General features: G+C 51.0%; 8 protein-coding genes across 8 annotated transcripts; 4 read left to right on the top strand and 4 right to left on the bottom strand.

Annotated features, from left to right (window-relative positions):
• Nucleotides 1–667: 667 nt before the first annotated feature.
• Asppvi_008600 (putative RNA binding protein Pym) lies at nt 668–1,318 on the top strand (the record flags this gene model as incomplete). The annotated part of the gene is made up of 1 exon (XM_043304466.1): nt 668–1,318. One exon carries the CDS (start codon nt 668–670, stop codon nt 1,316–1,318), a length of 651 nt encoding a protein of 216 aa, XP_043160401.1.
• Nucleotides 1,319–1,848: 530 nt separating this feature from the next.
• Nucleotides 1,849–3,795, bottom strand: hem14 (oxygen-dependent protoporphyrinogen oxidase; the record flags this gene model as incomplete). Its single annotated transcript, XM_043304465.1, has 3 exons — nt 1,849–2,640; nt 2,706–3,395; nt 3,466–3,795. 3 exons carry the CDS (start codon nt 3,793–3,795, stop codon nt 1,849–1,851), a joined length of 1,812 nt encoding a protein of 603 aa, XP_043160400.1.
• A 471-nt stretch (nt 3,796–4,266) lies between these two features.
• Nucleotides 4,267–5,802, bottom strand: Asppvi_008598 (mRNA-binding protein NAB2; the record flags this gene model as incomplete). Its single annotated transcript, XM_043304464.1, has 2 exons — nt 4,267–5,320; nt 5,378–5,802. The coding sequence occupies 2 exons, from the start codon at nt 5,800–5,802 to the stop codon at nt 4,267–4,269; spliced, it is 1,479 nt and encodes a 492-aa protein (XP_043160399.1).
• Nucleotides 5,803–7,058: 1,256 nt separating this feature from the next.
• On the top strand, nt 7,059–8,809 carry Asppvi_008597 (cytochrome P450; the record flags this gene model as incomplete). The annotated part of the gene is made up of 3 exons (XM_043304463.1): nt 7,059–7,218; nt 7,284–7,857; nt 7,909–8,809. 3 exons carry the CDS (start codon nt 7,059–7,061, stop codon nt 8,807–8,809), a joined length of 1,635 nt encoding a protein of 544 aa, XP_043160398.1.
• A 540-nt stretch (nt 8,810–9,349) lies between these two features.
• On the bottom strand, nt 9,350–11,296 carry Asppvi_008596 (glycerol kinase; the record flags this gene model as incomplete). Its single annotated transcript, XM_043304462.1, has 4 exons — nt 9,350–9,844; nt 9,898–10,064; nt 10,118–11,103; nt 11,163–11,296. 4 exons carry the CDS (start codon nt 11,294–11,296, stop codon nt 9,350–9,352), a joined length of 1,782 nt encoding a protein of 593 aa, XP_043160397.1.
• A 2,391-nt stretch (nt 11,297–13,687) lies between these two features.
• Asppvi_008595 (MIP/aquaporin family protein) lies at nt 13,688–14,821 on the top strand (the record flags this gene model as incomplete). The annotated part of the gene is made up of 3 exons (XM_043304461.1): nt 13,688–13,983; nt 14,047–14,593; nt 14,657–14,821. The coding sequence occupies 3 exons, from the start codon at nt 13,688–13,690 to the stop codon at nt 14,819–14,821; spliced, it is 1,008 nt and encodes a 335-aa protein (XP_043160396.1).
• A 1,118-nt stretch (nt 14,822–15,939) lies between these two features.
• Asppvi_008594 (putative inorganic diphosphatase) lies at nt 15,940–17,162 on the top strand (the record flags this gene model as incomplete). Its single annotated transcript, XM_043304460.1, has 5 exons — nt 15,940–16,185; nt 16,267–16,386; nt 16,446–16,789; nt 16,859–16,945; nt 16,994–17,162. The coding sequence occupies 5 exons, from the start codon at nt 15,940–15,942 to the stop codon at nt 17,160–17,162; spliced, it is 966 nt and encodes a 321-aa protein (XP_043160395.1).
• Nucleotides 17,163–17,292: 130 nt separating this feature from the next.
• Nucleotides 17,293–18,280, bottom strand: Asppvi_008593 (phosphoglycerate mutase family protein; the record flags this gene model as incomplete). Its single annotated transcript, XM_043304459.1, is given in 4 exon segments — nt 17,293–17,356; nt 17,415–17,657; nt 17,735–18,099; nt 18,116–18,280. 4 exon segments carry the CDS (start codon nt 18,278–18,280, stop codon nt 17,293–17,295), a joined length of 837 nt encoding a protein of 278 aa, XP_043160394.1.
• Between the last annotated feature and the right edge of the window lie 286 nt (nt 18,281–18,566).

Genomic DNA, 18,566 nt, shown 5'->3' with positions numbered 1-18,566 from the left:
AAGCAGTGTCAAAGACCCTACTCGGATAGTATTGTCAACGATTGTGTATCTTCGGGTCCAATCGGGTTTCAAACGTACATCTCGAAAGCGAAGGCACCGGCAAAGATGGTGGTCAGGTATACCGCGTTTCTGCGGATCAGGCCCCTGTCAATCGTAAAAAGTAGTCTAGGTTAGCGATGCTGGAAAGTCGTCGTCAAGAAATCAGGTAAAGGCAGGGAGACATGCTGGTAGATGGCGGAAGCGATCTGTGTTGGAGGGTCCGGAGTTAGTCAATTGCACATTCACCATTCATGGGTCAACTTCAGCAGTACTTACAGCGCCGGCCATTGTGACTGTGGATGAATTAGATGGGAGGAGGGCGAGAAAAACAGGAAGACGAGCAAAGCCAGTTGCAGATGAGCGAGGTACTGCCAAACGGAGAGGTTGAATTGAAGTTTCGAGCCGGCGCGAAAAGCAGCAGCGGGAATCACCGGGTCGCTGATTGGTCGGCCGGAACAAGACTCACGCAGAGCCTCCGGGTGTCCGCCTTTAGCATTTCTCGCTCAACAATCAACACCAACGCTTCATTCGATAGTCTTCCTTCTAAGCTCACTCTCTCTGCTACAGCAGAATTATCTCGATCATCAACTTGCCAGCAATTACTACAAACCTGCTAGGCTAAGCCATAATGGCGTCCACGAATTCCGGCATCACCACTGACGCCCTAACCGGGGAACGTTTCATCCCCTCTTCTGTCCGCCCGGACGGTTCCAAGCGTCGCGAGATCCGAGTTCGACCAGGTTACCGTCCACCAGAAGATGTCGAACTGTACAAGAACCGTGCCGCAGCGGCTTGGCGAAACCGTGGTTCTGGCGGGGTTCCAGGCGCGGAGGGGTTGAGCGAGGCAAGTGAAAACAAAGCCAACACAGCGGCCAGCAACAAGAACGCGAAGCGGCGAGAGGCGAAGAAAAAGGCCAAGGCAGCGCAGGAATCTGAGTTGACTTCGACATCTACACAGGGCAACGGGCCAAATGTGCGGGATCTAGAAAACTGGCGTTCGGGTGCGTCCGCTGCTGAGAAGAAAGACTCTACCGCTGAGGCGCAGCCGGAAGTCGATCCTGAAGCGGAGAAGGAGAAGAAAGCACGGAACCTGAAGAAAAAGCTCAGGCAGGCGCGCGATCTGCGTGACAAGAAGAACCAGGGCGAGGCGCTGCTGCCCGAGCAGTTGGAGAAAGTGATCAAGATCCAGGAGTTGATTCGTCAGCTTGATGCACTCGGCTTTGATGCTAATGGCGACAAGAAAGATTCTACCGAAGAGAAGGAGAAGGAGGGTGTCTGAATGAAACTGTCGGCAACCTGCTCTCTGAATTCACAGAACGGACTGCGTACCACTGTTCGAGTATCTCAGCAGCACTCGACATCTTAACTCTGAAATCGCTGCAGAGTCTTCCCTCAATATGCTATGCTATCATACATGGCTGCTGGACAATATGTATATGGCCGTGACTACAGGTGTCTTATCTCGGGCAGCAATTACAGCCTCGTCTCCCAGGCGCCGTACGTCCATCACCGATTCGAGAAGGGATTATCGGCAGACGACGACAATGCGTCCTCGTCCGAATCAGCGTCAATTGAACCAACTCGAGCTTTGCTGGGTCGGTATGGTCAATGATGAAGAGTGATTATCTCAAGTTGACTCGTCCGCAGATCACCCACCCATCCGTACCAATGTGTTCAAATGCCCGATAGTCATCAAATTACAGACTAGGAAACATTTTAGTGCATTCAATGGTCATTCCATTATTCTTTCTATTTGCAAGATAGCGCATATTGTACAATTGTGCATGGGCAAGGCTGCCCCAACACTAACTAGAGGAAATGATTGCGTTCCGCCCTAAACGTCTCGGCCATTCGCACAGGAGAGGTCGGTATACCGCCCTCTAATTCCCAGTCCTGCCAGTGGTACTTTATCCACGGGACATCACTACTCGGTGCATCGAGCTTAAGTGCGCCAACACCGTACGACGCAGCCATGTACGCCTGCCGAACACATTCCGTCACCCCCACGCCATTATACCAATTTCCAGCAAGAGTCAACCGATTATTGAAGTCCTGGCGCACTGTTTGTGAAAGGTCCCGCATGCGTGATAGATGACCGACCGTGTACTGGGGAATAGCTTGATGCTGCATTTTGACAGCAGCCTGGAGAGGCTGGTCGGTGATGCCAAGATGTCTCTGGAGCAGGGTTTGGCACATCCGAATGGCGGTCTCCCCGTCTGGGTAGTCTGTCTTTTTCCAACCATCCCAATAGTGCCCGCCCAGCATTACGGTGAGCTTGGTACACGGCGCAGTGTCCTGACCTACACTAGAGTCGGAACCGAAGATCACACCTAGGGCCATCTCGGGATTCTGTTCGAATGGAACCGACCGCGGGATCAAGTAGCCGAATCCGCTGACAGGGAGTAGATTGGGATTCTCATACAGAAGGTTGACAACCATCACACTCACGGCGTAGTTGTGTTCTTGCAGTTGGCGAATCGAGTTTTGAGGCAACTTCTGTCCCGACCTCGTAGGCTTGGCCAACTGCTGTGCCAGGTTGGGGGGCGGATTCGTTGCAATCACACGGTTATGGGTATTTGACTTCTTCTCTCCGAAGTGGATCTGTAACCAAGCGTATTAGCCTCGAACTTATCTAGTTACCTATAGCTCAAAAAAGTTACACTTACGGTCAGATCAGAGTTGACTGGATTTGTGCTAATAGCCTTCACCTCTGTACCAGTCAATAACTCCACTTTCCTGCATTTGCGTAACGCCGCAGCCAAGGCATCAGTAAGCTGCTGCACGCCGTTTTTCAACGTGATAACACTAGCGTCTCTGACCAGCGTCTTCAGACTACTCCAATAGCTCTTCTGCTTTGTCGCAGCCTGCGAGTGTAGCGCCAGCCAATCATCCATCAGATTGTACGTGATATCAAGGGTGGATGCATGTAAAAGGCCCACAAGCACGCCGCGGTCATCATGCTCAAGGTCCCTGTAGGTTCCCAGCAGGGTCTGCGCACTCAGCCGGTCAATATCGCCGGCGTATATACCATGATACACGGCTGAGACTATGTTGTCTGCGATCTCGGGGGCAAATCGCCGAGAAATAAACTCCCTCACAGACTCGTCGGAATCAAGAGACTTGTGCTCCGGGGGCAGCTTCAATGGCTCTGTCAAGACACTTCGCACGAGTTTGTCAAATACAGGTTCCGTAAGCAGTGCCCGAAAGTTCGAGTAGAGTTCTGAGAACTGGCTACGGCTGGGATCCCGGCCCGGCATGCGAACAAGGTGATCGGGATAGTAAATGTAGCGATTTTGGGCCGCGGGGGAGGACCTGCTCGTGATCAACACATCCTCGAGTAGTTCTAGCTCGACCAGCTGCGAGACAAAATTAGAACAAAAAGGTTAGCTATCAGGATACTACCAGAGGAGTATGTTTTTCCCGTACCAAGTCAAGAAGTGGGAGACACGCGGGAGTCGCAGCCCGCAGGGTCCTTGGCCCATATTCGAACACAACTTTCCCATCATTGTCGCCGAGGGGGACGGTCTGCGACATCATCCAGCCCCCGACCCGCTGTTCTTTCTCGTACAGAGTGATCTTGGTGCATTTTGGGTCCTGCGACAAGCGGAAGGCCGTCGCGAGACCTGTGATGCCACCTCCTATAACCGCAGCGTTGTAAGTGCCAGTATGCAGTGAGTGCTTCTGGCCATTGCGGGCGAACGTCAATGGCGTCCGGACTGCTCTCAGTGCACGGCTAGGGGCACATGGCAGTCGCATCTCAGTGATGGTATATAGGGAAGACTATCAAAGGGAAGATGAAGAAACAGCATGACTGAGTGAGGCACGAGCATGCAGAAGGCCATCTCCAACTTCCGACCCCCGGCGGTAAAATTACCAGTAAGTATGGTAAACCTCAGTACAACCGACGTTGCTCAATCCTGTCGAATATTCAAGAGGTACGACTACAGTTGCTCATTGATAGAAGAGAATTTAGGTACGACGCATTTCGAAACCATTCATGATACCCAGATTCTATTTACAAGCCAACATGATGATTCTGTCATTACACTGCCCATGAATCGGTGAGAAAATCAACAAACGCCCTTCCAGCCTGCCATCGTCCACAAATGAGAATAATACATGTCAATCAATCTTGAACAAGATGTTTTGAATCAAATTTCTAGGTTCAACTGACGCCCGGTGTATGACCGTTCGAAATTAGAAGATATCGTAGAGTTCGCGGGGGTATCACGTTATAATTTCCTGGTTCTGAGTACCATCTTCGCTTGCAGCACCCGGCTTGATCAGCTCTTCAGCAGCATCCTCATCTGAAACGAACTTCCTCTCGCTGACACGGGGCTTGTTCTGATCCGCAGTCCAGACTTTGTCGGAAAAGGCACCTTTCTGGCCTTCCGCATGCTTATAAGGACAGCTTGGGTTGAGACATGGGTTGAATCTGCAAGGTGTTTGAAGATGGGTGAATTTGCAACCTTCCGCAGAACAGTCGGCACCGTTGCGGCACAGAGGCATTGAGGGGTGTTTGAAGGAGCAGTGAGGGTTGGTACAGTGGGGGAAGAACTTGCAGAGCTCCTCAGCCTGGTGTGCGGACTTGACGGCAGGAGAAGGATGACGTCCTGTACATTTCCGGTTTTTGCACGCTGCGCCGTATGTGCATATATCGGCCACGTCCACAGGAGTGCCTTCCGGGGCGGCCGGTGACTGGTGCGCGAAGGGGCAGTCTTTTCTGGTACAGCGCAGATTGAAGCGGCAGACACTGTCGGTATTGCTCTCATCCTGTGCGCCATCAGGCTTGGTATCCATGTCGCCGTCGGAGGGTGATTTTGCCGAGGTGCCATGGTGTTGGGCACGATTAGAGAAGTTACCATGCGGACGTCCTTGACGTTCAACACGGTCAAACAACGAGCGCCCTTGTTGTTGTTGGTTATTTTGCTGAAACGCTGGGTTGATCGCAGGCGAGACAAATCCTGGCATGAGCTGTGCCATCATCCGAGCTTGTTCCTCTAGCAGAGACATCAAGTGCATCTGATCTTGCTGGCTCATGTTCATCATCGATTGGGCGGCACCCATGGGCAGTCCGGTATTCATTTGCCGCCTACCCCCGCCGTTCTGATGAGGCCGTCCTTTGGTATGGTCCCGACCATGAGAATTGATCCGGCCATGTTGACCGCGGACACGGTGTAAAGTTGAGTCACTGTTGCGATCTAGAGCTCTGTTGATCTGGTTCAACATCCGACCCCTCCCACCTTGGCGTCCGCCACGCATCGCCTTCGGTCCTGTGGGTCTGAGTCCGTCATTGTTAGCTGAAGTCCGTGACAAATGCCTTAAAGCGGGAACCCACATCGAATCATCCGTGTGCGAGCCATCAACCATGCTCATAGTGGCATCCTGATCTCCTCCTCCAGAACCCTCTTGCGAAGTCGCTGTTTGGTCGTTGAACGACGGGATAGCCTGTGCAGTCTCGTTTGCGATCGGTGTGCCACCGCCGTTGATTTGTCGATTAAGGACTTCGACCTGTTCGAAGAGCCACCTTGAGAACTCCAAAGCTTGTGTATCTCCTTCACTGCCAAGGCCGAGCAAATCGTTGGAGAGTTCGCCTGCAATTTGTTCTTGGCTTTTGCCGTTGACAAGCATCAGGATAATGTATTCAATCAAAGCTGAATCGTCGCCGCCATCGGACGTCCAGCCCATTTCCGCAAGTTTGGGCTGGATGGCATTGCTCAAGGCCTCTGCCAGAGGGGTACCGGCCGCGATTTCTGTGGTCATTGTGAAGAGCGTGTGGTGTTGAATGCGATCGATGCAAAGGATTGACGGCCGTACAATAATAGTTCCCGCGCCACCCGTTCAAAGGGGGTTGCTGTGGCAATAATATCTGCTTCTCGGTATAGCAAGAAGAACCCAGTACAAATCGCAGCCTATGCAAAATCGTGATCAGCTGGTAAGAGAGGCCAAAGAAGGAGGTGCACGAGTCGCTTGTTTTGGGAATATCCTACGAGACTTTTGGGTGATGAGGCAAAACGCCAAGCTGATTTCATCAGCCACATCATCACGTGAACGGAGGCTTGGCAATATGACAAACAATGCATACATACCCCTTTGGTGCCTTATTGCCTTGCTGCTTTAAGATTCGGGTGCTATTTCCGCGTACATCCCCGTCTACACAATTACAACAGGGTATTCTAGCTTGTAAATGGTGAGATATCATCTCTCAAATGGAAATAAGATTTCTCTCAAATTCTCTGAGCTCGACGGCTGTTTCAAAATTGTTAGCATCAGTCACCAATCCTCTCTCCTGGGTCAGGATCCCTCAATGAAGCGACACAATGACACTTTCAACAAGCGCTTAGTGAAGGGCTCTTAGGCTACCCAATTTGAAGCATGGTTTATACATGTCGGGTATTGCCTCGCGGCCCATTCTGATATGGTGCCCTAGCTTGAGGTGATTCCGTTATGGCAGTGACAGCCAATATCTCTTTAACACATGCGGCATATGAAGTATCGGACAAGCGAGATTCCTTGTTATGATCACCATTATTAGCATGCATTTCAAAATCCGCCACCAAGTGTCTGGAAGTAACTGGACAATGGTCGATTCTTCTGCAAGGGGGTTTTTGCAAGCATACTGAGGTGCACCTAAAATGGATAGACGTCAATTTAGACTCGACTAGCCGTTTGCGGGCTTGTGGTGGAGGAAAAGCATTGACTCATTAGTCTGCTATATCCACACATGGATGGCCCTCGATCAACGCGCTCTCTAGACCCAATGAGCTTACTTCCTCGACATTGTGTCGCTTGTCTGGTTCTGTATTGCGTCGTGGTTTGTATGCACGTTGTGAACTGGCGGTCTATCTCCGAGGGACTGTGTCCCAGTTACCTGCATCTAGCTCGGCCCATGGATATGATCTTGCTGAACCGGTTGCATATTTGACTATATACTCTCTCTTCCCTGTTTTTCTCAGCAGATGACTTGTCTGATTTTGATGTGCGATATTTGAGCATCTGCGACTCAGCAACTTGCCAAGATGATCGAGGAACTCCTTGCTCAGATACATCCGGGGATAGCAACCATCTATCTGCTGGGGGCTTTGTTCTTTGCTTGCATGATTCGAAGGGCACAGGTGTCGACGGAAATCTCGAAGCTGGGTTACACAGCGCCGAGAATTCGTTTCCGCTTCCCATATGGTAGGTTGTCGCAAACAGTCAAGGAGCTTTGGCGTTGACTCGCGCATGGCTGACTGCTGGAACAGCAATCGACTTCCTTTACGGAGCATGCAAGGCCAACGACAACGGTACAGACCATGAATTTTTGCATCAAGCGATCCTGAACGCGAAAGGAGCAAGCCAGATTGACTGCGTCAAAACCGCCGAGCTTAGTGGAGGTATCACGCATCGAGTCATTCTGACTAAAGACCCTGAGAACATCAAGGCTATTCTTACGGGACAATTTGCAGATTATGGGAAAGGCGAGGAATTCCATCAACAATGGAAAGACTTTCTAGGTGACAGTATCTTCGTCACAGATGGTGAGCTCTGGTCCCGTTCACGCCATCTCATCCGACCAATGTTTGTCCGGGATCGCATCGTCGACACTGAAGTCTTTGAGAAACACGTTCAAAACTTGATTCCTCTGTTGGCAGGGAGCAGCTCGCCCAGTGGGAGCAACGTCGTCGATATCGGTTCTCTGTTTTTCCGCTTCACCATGGACGCAGCCACTGATTATCTCCTCGGCCAGGGCACAAACAGTCTGCACAATCCGGAGACCAGATTTGCAGAGGCCTTCAGATATGTGAAGCATTGTCAATCCGAGATCTTTCGGCTGGGGTAAGCTTCTTTTCCTTTCGCGAACACGGGATACGTGGTGACTAACACTAGTTGTGGGATCAGCATGTTTAACTTCGCCGTGTCGAAGAGGAAATTCCGCCGCGAACTCAAGGTGATGGACGATTTCATCCAACCATACATCAACCGAGCCCTCTCTCTGACACCTTCGGAACTCGACCAGAAACTCTCCAAGCGAGAAACCTTCCTGGACGCCCTTGCCCACTTCACCCGCGACCCGCGCGTCCTCCGTGACCAGATCGTCGCCGTCCTCCTCGCCGGTCGCGACACCACAGCCGTAACTCTCTCCTTCTGTGTCTTCGAGCTAGCCCGCAACCCCGATGTCGTCGCCAAACTGCGCGAGGAGATCAGCGCCCGACTGGGTCTCGGGCGCTCGGCCCAGAAACCCAGCTACAGCGACCTCAAGGAGATGAGGTACCTGAACGCCGTCCTCAACGAGACCATGCGCCTCTATCCAGCCGTTCCCTTCAACGTCCGCTATTCCCTCCGTGACACGACGCTGCCACGCGGCGGCGGGCCCGACGGCCTCTCGCCAGTCGGTGTCCGCGCCAACACGCGCGTCATCTACTCGGCGATGATCATGCAGCGAAGCGCAGAGAACTACGAACCCCCGGGCTCGCCGAACTACTTCGATCCAGAGAAATGGTTGCCTGACCGGTGGCTGTCCGGGTGGCAGCCCAAACCCTGGCAATTTATCCCCTTCAATGGGGGGCCGAGGATCTGCCTCGGTCAGCAATTTGCTACCATCGAAATGGGTTACACCGTTGTGAGGATCCTGCAAGCCTTTGAGAGGATCCAGGCCATGCCGGCCAATGAGAAGGAGCGGGTCGAGGATCCTGTGCTGAAGTTTGAGGTTACCCTTAGCCCTGGTTCAGAACTGAATTGTGTTTTCGTGCGAGAGGACGAGGGTACTTTACCGACCAAGGAGAATTGAGATCTTAATGCGACTTCTCTCCGTTGTTTAGATTTTATAGTAACGCGTTTGCACGAGTTATGGATATGGACATAGCACGCACTATATCCTACGAATACGAATCCCATACACCCAAAGCACAGAAATTGAGCACAAGCTATGGTACTTCTTTTATGCACAATTAGATAGGTTCCGCTATGCAGTATTAGACTGTATATCGTGGACCTAAGCGCAGCTGATAGCAAACAATCAGCAGCACAAGATAGCAGTATGTATGCCCCTCAGTACAAAAGCAAAAAAGGCGCAAGAGCCAGAGGGGCCAGTTGAAACCTAAATCTCACATCAGCAGTGGAGGTGGTTGTGCGACATAAGAAGCCCATTCAGGCAAATGAACAAGGATGCGCATAGCAATCAATGGTTCACCGGAGTAAGGCGTAGGAGGGAAATAAGCATCGCCTCCTCCTATAAGAAAAACTACTTCGTTAATTCTCATGACCATAATATGAACATCCTACAGATACAGATCCCCAAGAAAACGTTAAACATGGGAGCATGAGATGCTCAGTAAAAAGAAAGCTTGAGTTTCCGGAGTTTCTTGAGCCTCTGTAGGATCTCCACCTTTCGCAGCTCCAGGTACAGGTCTTCCTCGTCGGCGTCCTCCAAGTCCCCAGAGATACTTATCAAAGGGAGTTTTGGTATGGCAAGCTCGCCGTTGAGCTTTGGAGGCGTAACATTGATAGCATTGTTGCTCGTCACCACCTCAGGAGCGTTTTTCTTGGTCTCTTTCTGAGCAGGTTGCACTGGAGGTGGTGGCTCATCTCCAGACCAGCCCTTGCACATTGTCACGGCCTTTTCCCATCTTGCGAATGACTTGGCGCTTTCTTCGCGACTGACCTTGGGCTCAAAGACGGCTCCTCCGGCACGGTTAATGTCTCGCAGTTCAGCGAAATTTCTCCACAGTCCTACCGCCAGACCTGCGGCTATGGCCGCACCAAGTGCAGTGGTTTCCCGCATCTTGGGGCGATACACCGGGATCGAGATGAGATCTGCTTGAATCTAGTCGGATATTAGCTTCGAGAACTGAAAATGAAAGGGCTCAAGTTCTATACCTGCATCGCAAGGTCTGAGTTGCTCATGCCTCCATCGACCGCCAATTCTGACAGCGCATGTCCACTGTCTTTCTCCATTGCGTCCAAGATGGCCTTTGTCTGAAAGCAGGTGGCCTCTAGCGTCGCCCGGGCAATGTGGCCCTTTTGGGTGTACTGTGTGATACCAACTGCCGGGGAAGTCAGTGCAGATCAAAAGGAGATTTAACCCTAATTGCCTTACACATTGTCCCCTTTGCATCGTCAATCCAGTAAGGCGCATAGAGACCACTGAACGCAGTGACAAACACACAGCCTCCACTGTCTTCTACCGCCTGAGCCAAATCGTTCACTTCCTTGGACTCTTGGAAAAAGTTCAAGTTATTTTGTAGGAATTTGATGCCAGATCCGGCGACTGCAATGCTGCCCTCAAGGGCATAGACCGGCTTGCCATCGAAGTGGTACGCCACAGTAGCCAGAAGTCCATGCTTGGAAATGACTGGCTTTTCTCCAACATTATACAGAAGGAAGCAGCCCGTTCCGTAGGTGTTCTTCGCCATTCCTGGCGAAAAGCCCTTTTGTCCTACAAGCGCCGAAGACTGGTCACCAAGGCAGCCCATAATCGGAACGCCAGCAAGTATTCCAGATGCCAGTGCTCCGTAAGCTTTGGCGTCTGAAGAAGGCACAATCTTCGGCAGGTGGACTTTTCCTTTGATACCAAAAAAGTCCAGGAGGAAGTTGTCGTATTGGAGGGTCTCAAGGTTCATAAACATCGTCCGTGAAGCGTTTGTAGGATCGGATACAAACACGTTTGCGGATACGCCACCATTCAAACGGTATACAAGCCACGCATCTACCGTACCGAACGCCAATGTGCCTCGCTCGTACGCATCTTTAACTTTGGGCACATGTTCTAGCATCCAGAGGAGCTTCGGGGCGGATGAATATGTTGTCAGCGGAAGACCACAAATCTGTTGCAATTGCGAAGCCTCGCGCTTTTGCTTCAACTCATGAACTATAGCTTGCGGCCGCGTATCTGTCCAGACGATCGCGTTGTAGAGTGGCTCGCCCGTTTCATGGTCCCAAACGACGGTAGTCTCCCGCTGGTTTGTGATGCCGATCGCCTTGATACTGTACCGGGAGTAGCCCTCCGATTCAAACTGTTTGACCGCTTCTTCGATGCACGTCTCAACGGAAGACACCAGCTCAAATGGGTCGTGTTCATGCCATCTGTGGACCGGTCAATCAGCATCAATGCCGCTAAACGAGCTCATCTCGAGTGGACATACCCGGGATTGGGGTAGATCTGTGTAAACTCGACCTGATGTGATGCTACAGGCTCACCGTCTCGGTTGAAAATCAGGAATCTGGAGCTGGTTGTACCCTGATCAATCGATCCCACAAAGATCTCTGAGGGCTGCATGATTGCCTGATCTTATGGGCTGGGCCTATGCTCAGGACTCGGGAGCAACAGTGAACTCCGTGCGATGGCTTGGGACAGACAGTAAAGCGGACGGTAAGCCCCACAGAGACAGTGAGGAGACGTTCGAAAGCAAAGAACGGAAAAACCACATTTTGGAGATAGCTGCCTTTCTATCTTAAATAATCCTCGAGCAATCTATCCCACGCCATTTTTCTGGTCTCACAATTTTTCCGTCTGGCATTTGATCTGCGGGGGTTCTCTGAGAGACGGGGGGCGCATTCGAGTGGTTGGTCAAGGTTAGGGAGGGGTGGCCGAGATCGAATGACGGAAAAGCATAAAATGATAATCATGGGGACTTGGGGAGACCTTCGTAAGCTGGGAGGCACGAGCCAGGCCAGAATCCAGACATCGGGGAATCCAATAACACGGCCGAACCCGAACGGTGCTTTAGTGTAGCGGCTGGCCAAGCCCATGCCTAGGGACAGGCGACTAAAGACATGTCGGTCTAGTGTTGTGCTCCAATGAAGAGAAGAGCTGGGAAACGGGCTCGAGAGCCGGTCATCCTGATGGCCATGGGTTTCATCAATTCTGAATGGATGAGAACGAACGGCTTGCAGCAGCTTGTCCTGTCAGGCCGTCCACTTTCGATCTCTCTTAGGCTCTACCTCGGGTGGTTGCGCATCAACCAACATGGATATTCCCTGGAGGAGTCTATCAGATTCATCGTCTTTGTATCAATGATAGTTAGATGCAAAGTCGCATTCCGGCGATTCTCCTGTATTGAAAGCCTCATCTCATCCAACAGGTGAGAAGGAGAGAAACGAGAGAAGTCAAGGTGGAGCACGAGACAATACGGACTACGGAGTATCCCGAGCTAGGCCTAATAACTCCACCCGCGTGCATTTGGGACTTTCTCATCGAACACCTCTCAGTCTTCATCCGATTTCATCCACAGTTACCGTCATTTCGTTTGCTGAACTTCCGATTCATGCAATGCTACCTACCTGCAGTCATACTATCCTCGACTTGCATGAGAAGCATGTGTTATTCGAAGCCAAACAAAACAGGCCTATCTTGGGTTGTTGCCATTGTCCAGTCAACTACAGACTACAGTGGAAGTGATCGGCCCCCACAGTAGCAACCATGCCGGAGCAATTGCGGGGACTGTCATCAGTGGGAGAATCGATTAGTCGAATGATGGCCGTCCCATCCAAAAGTTCCAGAACCTTGTGGAGCACAACTGGAGACATCTCGCAGCATGGAGAGTCGATCTTGACCGAGCCGCAAGACAGTTTATCAGAACACACAGGGCAGTCTTGAAGTAGGAGAGTTGCACCAACAACAAGCTTTTCTGTGCTCATGGAATCACGGAGGCTGCGGGTAGAAAAGTCGACCAGGCTGACACTCAATTATTGCCACTTACCAAGGACATGGGCAATTGTCCCGCCAAGTTCACCAATCTCCAAGATAGCCGATCGTCTCAGCGAAAAACCCCTCAATCCTTGCCGCCTCGTTGCTACTTGGCCATGTCAGGAGGTAACACAAGGACAAATTGGGAGTCATGTCCTCAAACGTTATGCAGCATGGGCCGAAGCCCCTCTTCGGTGTCTCAAACTGACCAGTGTCTGACCTTGGTATGCCTTAAGACGGAATGGTTCGAGACGACGAATAGGTCGAACGGGCTCATGCTGTGTCCGAGGATGCGACTGAAAAGTAGGTCACTCCGACTGGAGCGAACGAATGGCAGGTTTTCGCCTCGGTCGTTCATGGCTTGTTCTTCCATCAGCCCTCCAACCCCGGCCGAAATTGAGCAATCAGACTGAGGACCTCATAGTCCTCGAAGGACGACAGCCCTTGCCGACGTGGCTGTATGATGCCGCTTTGCGCAGCAAAGGATCTCTTGGGCATTCTATTTTCAAATCTAATCTTACTCTGTTTCTGAGCGCATGGCTGATGGGCTTCTATGGCACAATGCACGAATATTCCAGCAAAGGCATAACCTTACTGGGGGTGTCACCATGCGTGTCAGGAAAGAATGAGCGGGTTTGAATGTGCCACTCGAGCAAAGTGACACTGGGGGCTGCGTATTTCAGTGCCTTTATTGTCTGGGTTTAAGGATTATAATCCGAATGTATAGCACTTCCTATTGCACACGGCAAGTTCCGCTTGTGAACGGTACTTTCCATCTAGTATTAGGTCTTGATGCACTTGCCATTCACTTCCGTGCTCACCTGCCCCGGCCCTTCCGATCAGATCATTCACTTGTTGTGATATTTATACCTTCCTGCTTCAAGTCTCGCCTCGACAGGTTCAGCATTCACGTCTCTACATCTCTCCTACCCTCTACCAACCAGTGCTGTGGTCTTCATAGGCTGTCTCCATCTGTTCACTATGACTACCCTCAAACAAGTCCTTGATAATACAGAGATACAGGAGAGTGCTTTTGTCACTCTGACTGCTAGTAATAAAGGCGGGGCTTCTATGCTGGACACTGCGTTTGAGTCCCAGGGGGCTCAGGTCGTGCTTCCTGAACCAGGTTGGAGCAAGTTCCGGACTTACTGCCGTGATGCATTCTCCGAATTCTTCGGGACTATGATCCTCATCCTCTTTGGAGATGGCGTGGTTGCCCAGGTCACACTTAGCAAAGGCGCCAAAGGTGACTATCAATCGATCTCCTGGGGCTGGGGGTGAGTGTCTCTTGGTTTACCCTCTCCTTCCTCTAACCATTTACTAACGGAATTGCTCTTCAGGATCGGAGTCATGTTGGGTGTCTACGCAAGTGGCATCTCCGGAGCACACATCAATCCTGCAGTGACCTTTGCAAACTGCGTCTTTCGCAAATTCCCCTGGCGAAAATTCCCCGTCTATGCTATTGCCCAGTTACTGGGAGCTATGTGTGGAGCAGCCATTGTCTACGGCAATTACAGATCGGCCATCGATCAGTTCGAAGGGGGAGCAAACATCCGGACAGTGCCTGGGTATTCTAGTACAGCCACCGCGGGTATCTTCTGTACCTACCCGGCGGAATTCATGACCAGGACGGGACAATTCTTCTCGGAGTTTATCGCCAGCTCCATCTTGATGTTCATGATATTTGCTCTGAAAGACGATGGAAATATCGGGGCCGGTCCCCTTACCCCACTTGCGCTTTTCTTTGTGATATTTGGCATTGGCGCATGTTTTGGGTGGGAGACTGGGTATGCCATCAACCTCGCTCGAGATTTCGGACCCAGATTGGTTTCCTATATGATCGGATACGGCCCCGACGTTTGGAGGGCGGGGAACTATTACTTCTGGGTATGCCTTGGCTCTATTGAGTATGATGACTGTTGGCGTGAAGGACTAACAACTCTATCGCAGATCCCCATGGTAGCACCATTCATAGGGTGCACATTCGGCGGATGGATGTACGATATGTTCCTGTACACGGGGACAGATAGCCCAGTGAACACCCCATATGCGGGCCTACGGCGGCTGATACAGCCAGTGGAGAAAAAATCGATTGACTCGCAGAGCCAAGTATAACGGGCAGTAGCATGATGATTAACGAGCTTATGTGACACGTTTTGAAGGAAAAACACGATTGGATGGTTCTTGGGGCTAGCATATATGTTAAAACGATGGTTACGGCCTTGTGTGATACAAAAACGCTTCATGTACTCCACACTGTTAGTGAAATGGAAATGTCAAATGTCGTATTCTTTTCGAACACCTCAGCCTTCTAGCCTCTGGCTCGTTACATAGAGCGTGGCCATAAGTCATGTAAGAGATCGCACAGGAGACACCCGGCGTGTAACGGACTCTATTGCGAAATGCATGTGAACTTGCTAGGATCAAGCAATTTATTATCATCAATAATAATAACTCTATTATTATCAAGTCTCTAGCAGATGTCTACCTCGTCGCGTGATATATGCATCGCATACAATCCATATCCATTCTCGCAGTCAAACCAATCAACCCCATGTCAAACTCACTCCCAATGGCACCGTACCATCACACCACGTAAGAACTAGCAGGGCCGCGCCTCAGCGACGGAAATCAGCCCCAACCCGGCAACTGTCTGCCGCTGCAAGTACATTTTCCCCAGAAGTAGGTATCTTTCGATTGACATGCCAATACTCCCGATCCGTCGTCCTGCATGGGCAGCTTAGTCTGGGGTATAGACTATAAGCAACGGGCACAGGGGTAAAGTAGCGATGGAGCCGAGGATATCCGTGTTGTGAATCGAGAACAAATTTATGGTACTTACCGAGGATCCTGAGTAGTGGTAGGCCTAGACTTAGCGTAAAACACATTTTGAGTCGTCGTTCTGGCGAATAGGTTCATTCGACCGGAAATCAGGTCCGATGGGTATCATATCATCATGAAGCAAGGCAGGCAGGGAGGGAGCTATCTACACAATGGACAACATCGTCATTCTTGTTCATCGACTCGAGGTTTTCAATTATAGACGTCACTGTGACAATGATTCTCCTTTGGATAATCCTCACCAGAAAGGTAGTCTACTTTCATAATCATCAAGCGGTGTAAAGGACCTTAATCTACGGATGAAGTACCTAGTATAGCACATAACCCTAACCCGTAATCACCATCTAGGTTCATATCTTGCAAAAGGACAGCCAACAGATACCGCTTCCAAAATGGCCCCGTACAAGACTGAAGAAGAATCAAACAGACCAACCTACGAAACCAAATCCGACTTCGTGGAAAACTACGTCCTCCGCCCTGTCGGCAAACCCCTGACGAAGGAGTACCGCGTCTACTTCAATCTCAAGGACAAGCTCCTCTCCCCTTGGCATGATCTGGCTCTGTACCCAAGCAGTGGCCGCGAGCCAGTGGTGCATATGGTTGTCGAGGTGCCGAGGTGGTGGAATGCGAAGATGGAGGTAGTCTTCTCTCCTTTCTCTGACAGCATTGAGTGGAATTGAATAATTGAGCGATTGAACTAATGAAAATGACGGAAACAGATCGCAAAAGACGAGTACCTCAATCCTCTCAAGCAGGATATCCAGGAGGGCCGGTTAAAGTACGTCCCCAACATCTTTCCGCATAAAGGGTACCCCTTCAACTATGGGATGCTGCCCCAGGTACGCTCGCTTCCATACTTTCAATTGAGAAAACCACAGATTGATAGAGAATGGAATAGACATACCAAGATCCCGACATGGACGACCCCCTCACTCGCCTCCCAGCGGACGGGAACCCGCTCGCTGTCTGTGAGCTGGGAGGCGCAATGCCGCGTCCAGCACAGGTCAAACGAGTCAAAGTCCTCGGTTCGCTGGCCGTCATCAACGAGAACAAGACAGACTGGAAGGTCTTTGTTGTTGACTTGGAGAATCCCGAGGCGGACAAGCTGAGTGACATCGGGGACGTCGAGTCGCTGATGCCAGGGTATCTGGACACAATCAAGGAATGGTTCCGGGTGTATAAGCTGGCCGAGGGGAAGGAGGAGAACGTTCTTGGTGCGAATGGGGAGCTGCAGAATCAGAAGTATGGCATCTCTCTATGATTTGTTGATTGCTCATACGAAGAGCCGTGGTCTAATCACGGACGATGCAGGTATACTCTCTCGCTTATTGAGCGGTGCCATAATTCCTGGAAAGCTGTCAAGGAGGTTGAGCCAGGCATGCAAGCAAGGATTTCCATGTGAGTGAGCTCCATCAGTTAAAGAAACTCTCCCTGAACAGAGTCCAGGGCGGACATTGCGCCTCAGGAGCATGGTGCGGTTGATGTCCTTCCACGAACATCGGAGAATCGAGATGTCTGCCGTGACATCGACCCCAGAGCAGCTGAGAAGAGCCATTTTCTGTCACCAAATTGGCCTTCCATGGCTGCTTGCCGCGGTGGTGCTCTGAATGTGTAATAGATTTGTAGAACAGAAATGATATGATGGCTTTTATATACCAGAAACCAGAGATAATCTAGACGATCTAAACGGTCAAGTTGATAAGATCTAAGGAACCAAGACTGTGTCATCTTATCTAGCATACAAACTAACGAGCCACAGGCATCCGTCCTAGGATGATAGCCGGTTGATTCAAGTCCTCATCCTCGAACCTATTTTTATCGTTAGCCTAGCCTTTGCTCCCGCCTGCAGAAGGAAGCAAAGAAATACCCGAGTACAGCCACGCCCGCTGTCTCAAACAGGAGTCTCACCCCACACTTCAAAGGCAGCCCGACCCATCGCATAGCCAACGCAGCCAGCGACTGACCAGACCCAACACAAACGATATCCCGAGGCTCCTCATTCACATGAGGGACCATCCGGCCTCCCGGCCAGGAGGCAGTAGTACTCTTAAGGACTTCTCTCATCTCCCTGATCAGCTCGTCAAGTCGATCGGTGACCTGTTGAGGGTTTCTAAGACACAAGTCAGCCTCCAGCCATGTTCTTTGGAACCATATGCAGTGCCCTGAGCGGAAAGAAAGAAGACATACTCGCCTCCAGGACAGCCAGACTCCCAGATCGACCAAGGGCTGTCCTTATCCAGGCCCCCTTGCCTGCGTTTCTCACGGATTTGGTCTGTGGTCAGCCCTTCGTACTCGCCGTAGTCCCACTCACCAAGGCTGGGAGTGATCTGGATCGTCGCCTCGGCTATTTCGCCTGTAACAGGAGGGATCGCTGTCGTTGTCGTCTGCTTGGTGGTTCGATCGTAGAAGTGCTGATGTTGGTGCACTCCCAAACGGAGGATTTCACACGTCTGACGATCTCGTCTCCTTGGAGTGATGTATCTGGTGTTGGAATTCTCCTTCAGCTTCCAGTTCTCACGCGCATGATGGCGGCGAAAGTGGGCAGCAGAGGCCTTACATGCGTGTAACCCTTTTGGGGTCGATCAACTTGCCCTCACCCACATACTGCTCCCTAGTCACTTCGACTTGTTTCTCCCCAGTTGTGGATAGTGTATGGTCGGTGGTGCTGATATGCTCCATCCCCCGTGTCCCTTCGGTTTCACCATGACGAATCAAGAATACACGGGAACTCATTTTGGATGAAATGCAAGCAGATAGACTGTCAGGGCGATGTTGGATAGCTCTGGAGAGGACAGTTCCAAGATATTGTTCGTGTGCTGTCGGACACAACACCCACCTAGGATCATAACCTCGTGGAAGCGACCCTTTGACGTGATGTCATTCCCAATAAATAAACATGTTCATACCTACTTCACAACGGAAATTGCGGTCCGTCTACCTAATTTCGGGATGTACTCCCATAGGATGAGCAGGCCTGACATCAAAATGAGGCAGGTCCCAGGGATATACTTCAAAAGGA

The sequence above is a fragment of the Aspergillus pseudoviridinutans genome (assembly GCF_018340605.1).
Source record: "Aspergillus pseudoviridinutans IFM 55266 DNA, scaffold_6, whole genome shotgun sequence".
Classification (NCBI taxonomy): domain Eukaryota; kingdom Fungi; phylum Ascomycota; class Eurotiomycetes; order Eurotiales; family Aspergillaceae; genus Aspergillus; species Aspergillus pseudoviridinutans.
This window is presented reverse-complemented; position numbering and strand designations above follow the sequence as displayed.